We start from the raw sequence: 15,104 nt of genomic DNA, 5'->3' as shown, positions 1-15,104 counted from the left end.
ATTTTGGGATTGGATTGTTCTTGTTTTTGTAGTTCTTTGAGGTGTAGCAGTAGGTCGTTTGTTTGAAATCTTTCTATTATTTTGATGTTTATTTTAATAATCTTACATTTTAGTACTGCTTTTGCAGTATCCCACAGGTTTTGGTATGATGTGTCTTTATTTTCATTGGTTTCAAGAAATTTTTTGATTTCCTGTTTAATTTCTTCTTGGACCCATAGGTTGTTCAAGAGCATGTTGTTTAATTTCCATATATTTGTATAGTTTCCATAGTTTTGCTTGTTATTGATTTCTAGTTTTAATCTCTTGTAGCCTGAAAAGATACTTGAAATGATTTCATTTTTTAGAAGTTTGGTGAGACTTGATTTGTGACCTAATATGTGGTCTGTCCTGGAGAATGTTCCCTGTGCTGATGAGAAAAATGTATAATCTGTATTTGTTGGGTGAAATGTTCTGTAGATACGTGCCAGGTCCAGTTGGTCTAAAGTGTAGTTTAAATCCTGTGTTTCTCTGTTGATTTGTTGCCTGGATGTTCTCTCCAGTGCTGAGAGAGGGGTGTTTAGGCCCTCAACTATTAGCATATTGAGGTCTATCTCTTTCTTCAGGCCTAATAGTGTTTGCTTTATATATCTGGGTGCTCCAGTGTTTGGTGCATATATATTTCTGCTTCTTATGTATTCTTGCTGGATAGATCCCTTTAAAATTATATGGTGGCTATCTTTGTCTCTTTTTATGGTTTTTGGATTAAAGTTATTTTATCTGATATAAGAATAGCTACTCCTGCTTGTTTTTGGTTTCCATTGGTGTGGTATATCTTTTTCCATCTCTTCACTATTAGTCTGTGTGTGTCTTTACAGATGTGAGTTTTTTGAAGACAGCACATAGTTGGGTCTAGCTTTTTAATCTAGTCAGTCAGTGTGTGTCTTTTGAGTATAGAATTTAATCCATTTACATTTAGGACGGTTATTGAAAGGTATTGTCTTACTCCTGACATTTTATCAATTTTCATTTGGATGTTTTAAATATCTTTTGTTCCTTTCTTTCCCCTTTTATTGTTTGTCTTTGATTTTTGTTAGTTTTTTGAGGTGATAAGATTTAGTTTTTTTTCTTTCTCATTTGATTTTTGTTCTGTTAGTGGGTTTTGTTCTTTCTTGTGTATTCATGGTAGTGATTATCGTTATTCAGATTGCGGATGCAGGACTCCCATAAGGATTTCTTGCAGAGCTAGTCATGTGGTGGTGAACTCCTGCAGTTTTTGTTTGTTGGGGAAATACGCTATTTCTCCCTCATTTCTGAAGAATAGCCTTGCTCTGTATAGTATTCTTGGCTGACAGTTTTTTTCTTTTGGTATTTTGAATATGTCACCCCATTCTCTTTTGGCCTGTAGAGTTTTTGTTGAGAAGTCTGCTGTTAGTCTGGTAGGGGTTCCCTTATAGGTGACTTAATGCTTTTCCCTTGCTTCTTTAAGATTCTCTCTTTGTCTTTGAGCTTTGCCAGTTTGACTATAATATGTCTTGGAGAGGATCTTTTTGGATTGAATCTTGTGCTCTTTTACCTACCCGTAATCCTGCCAACTGGGCCAATTGTTGAGCTAGGGCTGGGTCTGAAGCTCACACACCCCTCAAGCCCATTGTCCATGCTAGGTCACAAACCCTTCACACACCAGACGGGGTCCCCAGGCCCCTCACACACCAGGCTGGGTCACCAGACCCCTCACACGTAGGTCGATGAGCTAGGTAACCAGCAGAAAGGTCCTTGGAAACCATAGGTTTGAGAGCATGTGTGGGCAGTGGCCGCCCGAGGCAGATGCCAGCCAAGCTGCGGTGCCATGCAGGCATACTAACTCCACCCCCCACACAACTTATTTACAAAGAATGTGCTGCACCACCCCCAACCATGCCTAAGGTGAGGGGGCCTGATTGAATTATTCTATTTTCCCAACAATCCACCCCTTCAGGGTTCCTCACCGTGCGTTTAAAATCTTCCACAATGTTCTTTTAGCAAGGATAAATGACCCTTACATTTACGTAACCTATTGTCCATTCAATATGCCTTAAGGCTTGTAGTTCTGTTCTTTTTTTTTTTTTTTCCCTTCATGTGAATCCTGCAGTCATACTGATGGACAGTTCAATGCATATTCAGTAGATGATCACACCAATGTATATATGTACGCAGTCGACTCTGGTGCAGTGCTTGCAGCCAGAACACTATGGGCAAAAAGACAGAAGAGTTATTGGTACCAAAAGGGGAAGTTCTCGCCCCTCTGGTAAAATACATCCAAGTTTGCCATACTGAGAAAGGATGGTTGCAGGAATAGGTATCTTACCTGGCTTATGATACCATACTTTATCTGCTAACATTGTTGGATCTGTAGGTTCTACATGTAACAGTATAGGGGAACTCATAATTGGCCATAATGATAATACAAATGTGCCCTTTGGAATAGAGCGCTTATCTGTTCCAGGCCATGTTACCTTTACTAGAGGATGCCAGGTTCTTGTCACCCAAGGTGAAACTTGCAAGTCTTCCTCTAATCCTTTTCCCCAAGGCCCTATTAGACCTACCCATTGTATACGGGGGGCTTTTATTCTCCAAGGCCATTTCCATTCTTGCCATATCCTGGCTTTAAAAAGCTTATGTTTAGTTGTGGTTTGCAGCTGTATAGGTGCCGCAGCCCTATGCAACAGAACTTCCACTGGAGAGAGTCTGCCCTTGCAGGGGGTCTCATTTAGAACCCTGACTGTCAGCCATAACCTCCGTGTCTACCCCTTCAGGGATGGGGGTTGGGTAGATAGCCTTAGTCCCTTTTTTAAAAGACTGTTGTACCATTCAATCATTCCTGCTGCCTGGGGATGATATGGCACATGTAACTTGCACTGAATGGACAACTGGGAGGCCCACCTCTGAACCCCATGTCCAGTAAAGTGGGTTCCATTATCAATCTCTGTAACTACAGGCCGACCATGCGTAGCCGTAAGGCTGTTTTCAATGCCTTCACAGTGTTTACCTGGTCTGGGGCCTTACAAGGTCATACAAACAGAAGACCAGTAGCTGTATCGACAGCTATGAAGATGTATCTGAAATTCTATGACCTTGGCAGTGGTCTGACAAAGTCCACTTGCCATCGAGTCAGGGGCACCCGTCCTCGAGTTATTTGCCCATCTGTATAGGGGTACCCACCGCAGGTGTGGACTCTCTTGAGCACATACTAGACAAGCATGACAGGCATTCACTATATCTTCCCATTTTATAGGCAACACCCATCTTTGAGCCACTATTCACATGGTTTTGCTGCCAGCATGCTGCATTTGTCAGTGTAACCACTGGGCTACATCTGTAGCTGGGGGTTCTTTCTAGCCATCTTACCTTAGCCAAGGCATCGGCTTCATTGTTTCCTGGACTGGCTAAGGGGAAGTGTCCTGTGACATGAAAAAGACTTACTTCTTTCTCATGTCCCAATTCCCATAACTCTTGCCACATGGCTTGTCCCCACAGGGGTCGTTAGCCTACCATCACATTGCTATTTCCAAGTAGAGATCCAAAGAGTTAAACCTTTGTACACAGCCCAGCTGTCAATATAGATGGTTAATGGCCCAGGCTCATTTTTTATCACCATCCATACTGCTCTCAATTCAGCCCATTGACTGCTTTGCCCTGTACCATTTTCATACCACATGGTATCTGTTAAGGGCTGGACAACAGTAGCTGTCCATGATGCTGAAGGTCCCATGCTAGAGCCAAGCTTGCTCTGTGATAGGTCCCTCTCCCTCATGGAAAGGTGTAGCCTCCACCTCCATGAGTAATGGTTATGTCAAAGTTTCCTCCATGACCTCTACTGGGCCTAGCACAGCTTGCAATTCTTTGGACAGAGGACTTGTTGACACAGCATTCCTTTGTTCTATATATGCTCCCCATTTAGACAAAGTGCGAGTCTGAGCTACACCCGTTTTAGGGTTGGTTGCCCATGTGCGCAGCCAGCCTTTATGGCGTATGTTGTCCTTAATAGGACTTTGGTAGTTCCTGTGATAGCTTCAGTGGCTATCAAGGCAGAATACACAGCTGCTAACTGCTTTTCTATTAGGGTATAATGCACTTCAGCACCCTTCCAAGAGCTGAGACCGGAATCCTACAGGTGTACAGAATCAGTCTTGTCTCTGCCACAAACCCCATCCTAAACCCTCCTGGGTTATATGTATGTCTAACTCAAAAGATTTAGTGGGGTCAGCCACTTGTAAAATTTGTACTTGCTATATTGCCCTTTTTGTAGCCTGATAAGCTTGTTCTACTTCCTCAGTCCAATCTCAGAGGGCTCCTTTCTTTGTTAATGCATACAATGGGCATGCCATTTGGGCCATATGGGGTACAAAAGCTCTCCTATACCCCCAAAGTCCCAAATATGTCTGTAGTTGAGCTACTGTTATGAGTCGAGGGTATGCCTGTATCTTATCTATGATAGCTTCTGGGATGACCCTCATCCAGACCATTCTTAGGAATTTGACTGACAGCCCAGGTCCTTGCACTTTGGTTCCGTTCTTGGCCCACCCACATTGTTCCAAATGACTTAGCAGTGTTGGAGCTGCCTGGGTTAAATCTGCAAGAGAATCAGAGGTTAGTAACACGTCATCAATGTAGTGAAACACTGTAACTGTGCTGGGCCTAGTCCACTTGGCTAGGTCCCCAGCCACCAAACAATGACAGATGGTTGGGCTATGCAGATAACCTTGGGGCAATACTTGAAAGGTCCACTCTTCCTTCCCACATGAAGGCAAACTGATCTTGGCTATCAGCCAAGATTGGAATAGAGAAAAAAGCATTTGCAAGGTCCAGTACATAATGGTAAGTTCCCAGCTGAGTTGTCAGCTGATCCATCAAGTCATGAACTGAAGGCACAGCTGTGTGCGAAGGAAGCATTATTTTGTTCAGTTCTCGATAATAATCTACAGTCATTCTCCAGGTACCATCAGGCTTTTTCACTGGCCATACTGGAGCATTAAATGGGCTATGAGTTGGATGAATAATGCCAACTTTCTCTAATTCCAATATAGTGGCACTTATCTCTGCATGTCCTCCTGGTAGGCAATACTGTTTTACATTAACTACACATCTTGGCTTGGGTAACACCTGTGGGTTATGTTTAGCATATCTTCGTAACACAGGCTTTACTGTCCATATTTGCAGCCGAAACTCTGCAACTGTTGTTTGTAGGTGCAAACTATAAAGTACATCCATACCCAGGATGTATTCAGCTATGGGAGATATATATACAGTATAGACACAAGGAGGTAATCTTCCTATGCCCAATGGTAGTGACACAGCTTTGACCTCATCTATACAAACTGCGGCCCCTCAAAACTTATCTAGATTGCCATAAATCAGGCTACATTCTGCGCCTGTTTCCACCAATGCCAATACATGCTGCACATTTGTCCTCGACCAATATATTGCCAGTTCAACATGAGGCCTCCGGTCCTTGCCTGCCCCCAAAAGACTAGCACCTTGGCCTGCTCCCTAATCAAAATGGAACAGTTCATCTGCCTCCTTGGGAGCAACCAAAAAATCTTTTAAATCCACTGAGCGTACCTTACTTCCTGTTTCCGGACGTTTGGTGAAATGCTGTTCATGGCGCAATTGCTGCCAGAAAGCAAACAGGATTGCATTTGACTGCTGGTCAATTTTCTTTTTATCAACCCCTGCTGCAAGCAAGTCAGGCCACATCTGCTTACAGCTAGTCTTGTTTGGTCCCTTTGGGACAAAATCCCAAGCCTTTCTTGGGGGTTTGGTCTTAGCCACCTTTCAGACCCCTTTAGCTTGTCTGCTCTCCTCTCCTTCACCCAAGCTGGCTATCATGGTTGTTACCTCGTGTATAGGATGACCAATGTATGGGGCCAGTATGGCCATCAGTGACCCAAAGGACGTTGACGGGGCATTTTGCAGCACTATGTTTCTCATGCTGCCTGTAAAGTTTTCATCATCCGGGCCACGAGTGTTCAGATTAAACATGGCCTGCTGCATCCTCAGCTCTTGAATGATTTGGACCAGCTCAGCATATGTTTGCCATTTACTAACAATCTTGGGCAGTTCTCCAGCATTTGACCACATGGTTCGGGCAGCTGCATTCACCCAGTCCATCAGTGAGTGATTTCATCGCCCGTGTGCATATCTGCGGCTGTTCTGTAGCCGCTGCCTCAGGGACAGGTGTATGGTGATGGAGGCCAATTTTTCCATCTCCTCACCAGAGCATACCACACTTTCCACCCTTGGGTCCGGTAATTGTAAGAGCCAAGCAGCCAGGGGCTCCCCCTGTTTCGGCCTGAGCTGTCTTCCCAAGTCAACCAGTTCAACCTGGGTATACGGGACATAGGTGGTGAACTGGGTCACCTATGGATCACTCAGTGGTTGGTGGTCCCATAGGCTGCTTGTGTTTCAATTTCTTGTGCACAACAGGTCATGCCTGGAGACGCACAGTCTCCCCAACTTAACACTGGGTTGGTCTTCTTCCCTGGTATGAGAAGCAGGAGTGAGTGGCCAGTCGCTATACGTTGTCCTCCAGGACATTTATCCGTGCTTCCAACAACTCTGTTTTCTGCCGCAAATCTTAATCAGTTTGGAGCATAGTGATCAGCAGCCGGGCTGTGGTCAGCAGAAAAGTGGCCACTGGGCACCACACGCTCAAGGACAGCCACATTTCCCCCCCTTCCCAAGGGGTTTTGTGTTGTAGTACCAGGTTTGTGCTGCTTTGCAGTACAGTGTGTAGCAACCAGATCCCGGTCAACAGGAAGGTGGCCATAAGGCACAACAAGTTCAAAAGTAGCCACATTTCCTCCTTCTTCCAAGGGCTTTCAGCTCCTGTACCTGCTCAGAATCCTGCTGACTATGCCAATTGTTGTGTTCTTTTACCTGCCCATAATCCTGCCGACTTGGCCAGTTGTTGAGCTAGGGCTGAATCTGAAGCTCACAGACCCCTCAAGCCCATTGTCCATGCTGGGACACAAACCCTTCACATGCCGGGCTGGGTCCCCAGACCCCTAACACGCCAGGCTGGGTCACGAGACCCCTCACACACAGGTCTATGAGCTAGGTAACCAGTATAAAGGTCCTTGGAAGCCATAGGTTTGAGAGCATGGCCGCGTGGGCAGCAGCCACCTGAGGCAGACGCCAGCCAAGCTGCGGTGCCACGCAGGTGCACTAACTCCACCCACACACAACTTATTTACAAAGAAACGTGCCTAAGACGAGGGGGCCTGATTAAATTATTCTATTTTCTCAACAAATCTGATTGGGGATCTTTGAGCCTTCTGGATCTGAAGGTCTCTGTGTCTCTGTATACCTGGGTAGTTTTCCATTATTATTTTGTTGAATTGGTTTTTAATACCTTTTTCTTCTTCCTCCCCTTCTGGAATACCTATGATTCAAATGTTTGTGCATTTAAGTTTGTCTGCTAGCTCTCTCAGATTTTTTTTGTTTTTAAAATTGTTTTTTCCTTTTTTTTTTTTTTTTGGTCTGCCTAGGTTATTTTTAAAAGACTATCTTGAAGATCAGAAATTCTTTCTTCTGCTTGCTCTAACCTGCTGTGTAAGCTCGGTTGTGCTTTTTATTATTCATTTATTTATTTACCCAAAACCAGTTATTTAGATTTATTTTTTATTAGCATTTTCATTGTTACAAATCATATACTTATTCTTTATGCCCCTTATCCAGTATCTCCCCTTCCCCCTCCCCCCTCTAATAACCGTAGATTTGTTCTCTCCATCTGACAGATTAACTGTTCCTCTGTTGGTTTGTTGCCTAAGCAGCTTGTTCAGTACTGAGACAGGTGTGATCAAGTCCTCTCCTATTATAAATCAGATGCTGCTTCTATTACTCTGGAGTGTGCTTTCTGGAGAGAGAGGACATCTTTTTTTTTTTGGTCTCCACAGTACCTCTCCTTGTGTCAACACAGTTGAGAGTCTGGTGTGCCATCCACAAGGTGGCTTTGACTGCTGCTATAGAGACAAGCCGCTTTTGCTGCAGCCATGGCAATTGCAGTGACTGTGGTGGGCTATCCGTGTGGAAATGGTGTTTTTGGTGTGCTCTTTACCTGGTTGTGGCTGGGTTCAGCTTCCTCCAGTTCCAGGCCTCATTCTAACAGGTTGTTGTGGAGAAATTGGGGGGAAGGGGAAAGGGAGAAGGAGGGGGGAAATAGGGGTGGGAAGAGGAGGAAAGAAGGGGGCTGTGAGTGAGGCCTGTGGCTCCCTTCTCATTCTGGCAGGGGAGACCAGGAACTTCCAGCATCGGCTTGGTCATTGCTGGGTTGATTGCAGATGTCAGGAGGGTGTGGCTGAAGCCCTTGGTCCACCACTACCCTGCCTCAGGAGCCCAGGTTGTTTCCTTTGGCAGTTCAGTGGTCATTGCTGGGCTATTTGTGGATGTTGGGGGAGTGTGGCTGAGGCCCTTAGCCCCCCACTGCCCATGCTTGGAAGCCTGGGGTACTTCCTGTGGCAGCTCAGTGGTTGTCATGGGGCTGGTTGTGGATGTCAGGGCAGTGTGGCTGAGACCCTTGGTCCCCCATCCCCCATGCTTGGGAGCCCGGGGCGCTTTTCTGGTTGTGGATGTTGGTGGGGCATGGCTGAGGCCCTCAGCCCACCATCGCCCCAGCTTGGTAGCCTGGGGCACTTCCTGCAGCAGCTTGGTGGTTGTCACTGGGCTGGTTGTGGATGTTGGGGTTGGGAGCGGTGTGGCTGAGGCCCTTGGCCCTACCCCCCCCTGACTTGGGTGCCCGGGGGGCTTCCAATCCTTCTAGGTTTTTTAGGTGTTCTTTGGTGATGTTAGGCCTTTACTAGTTAATATCAAACTTTGTCTCTGATCTGTAGGTATTTTGTTTTTCTTTCAGCTGTGTGTTGAATTATTTGCTGTTCTCACCCCTTAAATTCTGTACTGGAACTAATTTGTTATCCTTTGCTTAGTTCTAAAATGGAGGAACTTCTTGTGGGGACCAGCACTTGAGCCCTGTGGTTGAGCTAAATTGCTTTATTGCTGCTGATTCCCTGGGGAAGGGCTTTTTGTGTAGCTCAGGTTTTAATTGCTGGACTTGTATGTACTTCCAGGTCTTGTGAGGTCTGGTACACCTTGGGTTGTGTGCAAACTGTGGTCTGGGCCTGAGTCTTTTCAGAAACTGCACCCCCTGCTGTTCTGTATTCCTGACCAGTCTCCACTGAGTGGTCCTGCAATGATAGGGGGGCAGATTAGCTGTCCATGTTGTGCCCCAATGTTCCCCCAGTGGGTGCATCTCCCCTACTACCTGCATTCCAAATAGTTCCCATGGGACAGGCCATGCACCAGTCCCTTGCAATGACTCACTGACCTCTAAGTGGCTCCTTTTTTCTATTGTCCGTAGCTCCTCATTCCTGTGTGGGTCCTTGGGCTCAGTGTTAGTGATCCTCTCACTGGCCTGGGGACCACCAAGGCACTCTTCTCCCCTGCCACCTTCAAGCAACTTCATACGTAGGGTACAGCTGCAGCTTGTGCCAGCTCTTGTTCCGTGTGCTCAGCAGCTCCAGCCTTGAAGCAGCCGGGGCTCAAAATGGTTGGAGCAGTCCTTTCTTTCTCTCATCGTGGCTTCTCCTGCCTTCATGAACTCCATTCTCCTCCTCTTCCCCTGAGCTCTAGAGGCCCCAGCTTGGCTGTCGTTGCTTTTTAATAGTTGTAAGTTGGTTGATTTGTGGGAGAGAGTGAAGCTGGGTACCATCTATTCTGCTGTCTTGACTGGAAGCCTCGGTTGTGATTTTTATTTCATGGAATGAATCCTTCAGTTCTATGAGTTCTTACATTCTTTTAGAAGGCATTAATCTCTTTGCAGATTTCCTCCTTTGTATCCTGGGTTTTTTCTCGTTTCATTATGTTGTCTAACTGAGTCTTCTTGTATCTCATTGAGTTTCCTTAAGATTGTTGCTCAGAATTTTTCTTGGATTTTTGTATTTCTAGTATCTCTATGTCAATGTCTGGTCATCTGGTAGAGCAGTTGGATCTTCTGTTATTCTAGAGTGGGCTTTGAGGAGAGAGACTTCCTCTTATCTTTCCAATCTCTGCTGGTGACTCTCCTTGTGTCAATGCAGTAGAATTTTTAAGAATCCATTTAATGAAGTTCTTTTTAAATCACTAAGCGTACTTTTTACTGAAGGATGGAGACATAATGGCAGACTGAGGTCTTCTCATTATGAATAACAGTTTTATTGAGATACAATTTACATACCATTCTATTCCCTTTTTTTGTGTGTACAATTTAGTGGTTTTAGTATATTCACAGAGTTGTGCAGCCAATACCATTATCTAATTTTAGAATATTTTCATTACCCCCACAAGAAACTCTTTACCCAGTAGTAGAAACTCCCCCACGAAATAAAGGACGTTGAATATTCAAACCTCTCTCTTAGATCACAGCATTATAGAATTTTAGTTGTTGATGAAATCTCTTTCATTAAGTAGAAAAGTAATCTGAAACCTAGAAACATTACTGTCATATGGTTCTGTGGCACAACAAGAATAGTTTCTTGAGGAAATCATGTGAGATGCAAGCTCTTAAATAAGATATGGAGATAACTGAGGTGAACATTTCAAGTATAGGAAACAACATAAACAAAGCACCATGGCATGTTTAGGAAATAGCAAGCTATTTGCTTTGATTATTAGAGCAAAAAGTTCGTGATGTGGGACAATGTAAGATTGAACCGATTTTGGCAAAATGGTAAAAAGTGAACTCCTTAAAGATTCAAGAATTTGTAATTTATTGGTTGGACAGGTAATGAGCAATGACTAAAATGTTATTAAGTAAGAAAGTGACATGATTGGAGCTGGGCTTTAGGACAGTACTTCTTAAATTATATGTAATGAAGAACCAGGTTTTTTTAAAAAAGTTCTAATCTGGTTCAAGATACATTTATAAAATATAATAAAAATGAATTGCTAGAAAAAATGATGCAACATAAAATGTAAGCCTGTGTTTTTTATTACTGCATTCAACCAACAAAATTCCTCTGTCAAATTGCTGTACAACTTCCTAAATTCTTGCAATTTGTTTATGTCATGGGTTAGTAACAAACGTTCATAGGCCAGCATTAGTCTGGACCATGCTTTGAGTATCATTACTTCAAGGCAATTAATTTGGCCTTAAGACAAGGGCAGAGCAATTGGGAGATGATTGCTGGAGAATTAATGAGGACCTGGACATGTTGTTAGCAGTGTGAATTGAATGGATCTGCATTCCAGAGACGTGGAAATTTAAATGGAAGCTCTTGAGATGATTGGATGTGAATTTCAGAAGAGGAAAGAATCAAATAATTAGATTTTAAGCTTGAGTGGGAAAATGAGAGCACCAATAGCAGACATAGGAACTAGTTTGAGGAGAAAGGTACTAAATTAGGTTTTCAATGAAAATCCATGTTATAACATTTTTCTTTCTTTCTTTTTTTTTTTTAAAGATGACCGGTAAGGGGATCTTAACCCTTGACTTGGTGTAGTCAGCACCACGCTCAGCCAGTGAGCGAACCGGCCATCCGTATATGGGATCCGAACCCGGGGCCTTGGTGTTATCAGCACCGCACTCTCCCGAGTGAGCCACGGGCCGGCCCATAACATTTTTCTATCAAGTAAAAACACACATATATACAGACATCTTTTGGTTCATAATTTCAATTTGCTCTCTCAAAAAACACTTGTACCTTTTTCTTGATTGTGGCAAACTTTGAATATATAATTATGCAAACCTATAATGGAAACAGTTGCTCAAGAAGACTTTATATTTGAATCCTTGGTCTCCTTTATTTTTGCAGTAACTGTTGTTGGGCGCTTGGCCAGGAAATTGTGACTCCTAGGCAAGGGGAGGAGTTACGGATAAAGTTCACCATTGCCAAAGAAATTCTATTCCAAATGGATTTGTGTGGAGCAACAGTGATATCCAGTGACAAGTTAATAAGTTAGACACAGAGGTGTTTTCTCCAACACTATCTCAGAAGATACACAATATTGAGGGGCCTGGTTGAGACTCAACAGTCTTTTTGAAGCTAGGCTAAAGCCACAAAAAATTATACTAGGGACTTTAAGAAGAATTTTGTTATGTGACTTCAAGAACTAGTTGACTCAGTGTCACACCTTGCAAAACGGAAACCAGTGACAGATGAGGTAATGCTGCTTTGAATTATGAGTTAAATCTAAAAACCATTAAGAGTTTGCTACTTACAGAATTTCAAATTTAGTAAATTGCATGTTCATGTTGCTTCAGTATGAGAATATTAGATCCCTGTTCTTAATAATATTATATTAATGGTTTATTTCTTATGGTTAATATCTGTCATTACTTGGATAGAGTTTCTTCAAATTATCATGCTTTACTGCTGCGGGATATGATAATAAAAGCTATTCTGTTTGTTTTTGTATTGAACTCTGTGGCTGGTTTTATAGTGTTCCTGTCTGTCTCCTAGACTGTTTCTCTTTTTAATGCTCAACTATGCAACTTGCAAATAAGTTTGTGTGTAGGAATTTATGTGTTTTAAGGTTGGATGCTTAGTTTACTCATGCTTTCTACGGTGGCAACATTGTGCTTTTTTTAAAGCAAGCTTTGGAAAGTTAATTTCACAAATATGTTCAAGCTCTTGAACATGGGGTGGAGTATGTTCCACTGGTTAATAATTTAGAAATGTGACACCATAGAGTGGTACTGGCAAAGGTGCAGTCAAGGTCCTGGGACCAATAGAAATTTTTGGATTCCCCAAGCAAATAAATATTTTTGTTTTGAAATGTGTGGTGGAGCAGTGAGCCAGTCTTTGAATTGATATAGCACCTTTTAGTTGGTTTAGTATCTATAAGCTCAGTCAAGAATAGTTCCTAGTTTGAGACTAAGAGATTAGTTTCTCTTGAAGACTGTATCCTAGAGACATGCTATTTCAGGCTTAAGGCTGCCTGTGTGCTGAAGTCAATGCATACTTTCAGCATTTGGTGTTTATCTCAGTAAACCTTAGCACATATAGCCAAATAACTATATTTGGCTTATTGCAGTTCTCTATAGTGCAGCTGTTTTGTTTTGTCATATAATGCTTTGCTTATGCACTTTAAGTATTCATACAACAAATTAGATTTAATTCCATATTGCTCCTCCACCCCATGTTTTGTAGCCTAAATTAGGGAAAGAAAAGGATAGATGAGAACATATGAATAAACCTATTATGTGAGGTTTTTCTTTTGGTTTCATAAACATCGTAAGAGAAACGAAGGGTGGGTGGACGGAGTGATTGTTTCTTTTTTAAGTTTAGGAATTGCTTCTGTGGATTAGAGTACTTATTTTGAATGAAAATGAAAAGATAAAGGATATTTGGTGGAAAATCTTCACTGGAAAACATCTTATTTCCTAATTTTAGGCACTTATAAAGTCTTTCCTAGATCTGGCTACTCCGTAAAGTACAGCTTCTATGATATGTGTCAAAATGGTGCCTGCTTTGTAGTAGACATTCAGTAAATGTGTTGAATGAATAGATAGCATGACTGTTTAAGTCAAAGAGGAAAGAGAAGTGCAATTTGATGGATATTTAGCACTGATTATTTTGGCAAAAACAGATTTTCGTATTCCTGAAATATGTCATTCCCAGAATTTACAGGGTTAATAAAGGTATAATATGATCTTTGTATCTTTTATGTGTGTGTGTGTGTGTGTGTGTGTGTGTGTGTGTGTGTATATATATATATATATATATATATATATGATATGACAGATTTGCATGACCATACAGGCTTAATCTCTTTTCTGGCCAAGAAGGAAATTGGTAAACTATTTTGCTGGGACTGTTGATAGTTTCTTTCTAACTTTAGCATTGACTGAGTGACATTTAAAATGTCTTTTTTTTATGTGATTTTAGCTGTGCCTGAAACCAGCTGGTGTCTTTCTTCTGTCTGAATCAAAGCTTTTTCTTTTATTATGTAGTTTTACACATCTCTCTTCTGGATTATATGACAAGAAAGAAAAATCTCCCCCAGTCCATTTCTGCCTGTATTCCCATAGAATATTGGCATGTCAGCTGTTAGGACTCTGATTGAGTATTTGATCCAGTTGGCCTCCTAGCTTGAATGGAGATTCTGTTTGAAAAGCCTTCAGTAGTAACATTTAGTTTCTAGAGTTAGAATCATTATTTTGTATCTTTTACCCGTTATGCTTTCTAAAGAATTTATATAACTGGGAAAAGTTGATAATAAAGTAGAAGCTTTTATCAGTAAAGGCAGGGTGAAGTTTGATAAAGTGGTGGAAGGGTCATGGTGATATTTTGGGACTGGGATTGTTTTTTAAAAAAAAGGAGGTTTGGGTGAGTATCATTTATCCTCTAGATCCTTGTATCTTTCAGCTACCCACTCACTACTCTTTTCTCCCCCTCTCATCTGCTTTTAACCCAAGATAAAATAAATATTGATTTTTTTTCCAGAAGACCATATTTTCTTAGGGAAAGTATGTATAAATATGAGTATTTTAAGACATCTCTCTCTGGAACTAACAATTCCTCTATAGCTCTATAGCTAATCTAGTGTGCATAGTAGTTATGCCTAGCTGGTAGGTAATGATTTTCACATTTTTCAGAGAAATAGAGAAGGTAACAGTTCATAAGTCAAGGGCCTATTGATTTTAAGTCCTCGGTTAAGCTATTTTTAAGCAAATATTTGAAAGTTTGTCTTCATTTAAAATTGGTGCATACATTCTGAGATGAAAGGAAAAGTGTTCTATTAAAATTTAAAACACTAAAATATATGAGTTGATGAAGAGTTTTTTTTAAAAAGTTATTACCTAGATCAGTGGTTTTTAAACTCTGAGTATTCCATCAGTTAAAAAGTGTAACATTCATCCCTGCATGTAGTTATTTATAAATTATTTATACTACTGTCCTTGTTTATATATCTAGTATAAAACATATATAAATTAGACATTTTAAAATGATAAAGTAAATATCAGTAGAAGAGCTAATATTTTTATTGTGTTCCAGTAGGGTCTTCTGCATCCCTTGGTACAGTTAACTTCTCTTTGAAGATCATTGACCTAGATCGTTGATGAGGGAACCCAACCCATGCACCTTTATTTTTAAAAGTTATGTAGGTAATTG

The 15,104-nt window shown here is 41.8% G+C and overlaps 1 protein-coding gene across 4 annotated transcripts in view; it reads left to right on the top strand.

Moving 5' to 3' along the window:
* NT5C2 (5'-nucleotidase, cytosolic II) overlaps positions 1-15,104 on the top strand; it is a 106,144-nt gene that overhangs the window by 41,901 nt on the left and 49,139 nt on the right. Inside the window, exon 1 of one of the 4 annotated variants that reach the window (XM_063101791.1) lies at positions 11,922-12,150. The exons of the other annotated variants lie outside the window; for them this stretch is intronic. Coding sequence (XP_062957861.1) covers positions 12,146-12,150 — 5 coding nt within the window. The 5' untranslated portion in view covers positions 11,922-12,145. Of the gene's footprint in view, positions 1-11,921; positions 12,151-15,104 lie in introns of those variants that run through there. 4 annotated transcript variants of the gene reach the window in all.

This window comes from Cynocephalus volans, chromosome 7, assembly GCF_027409185.1.
Source record: "Cynocephalus volans isolate mCynVol1 chromosome 7, mCynVol1.pri, whole genome shotgun sequence".
NCBI lineage: Eukaryota > Metazoa > Chordata > Mammalia > Dermoptera > Cynocephalidae > Cynocephalus > Cynocephalus volans.
Note: the sequence above shows the minus strand (reverse complement) of the source record. Positions and strands in the feature narration are given on the sequence as shown.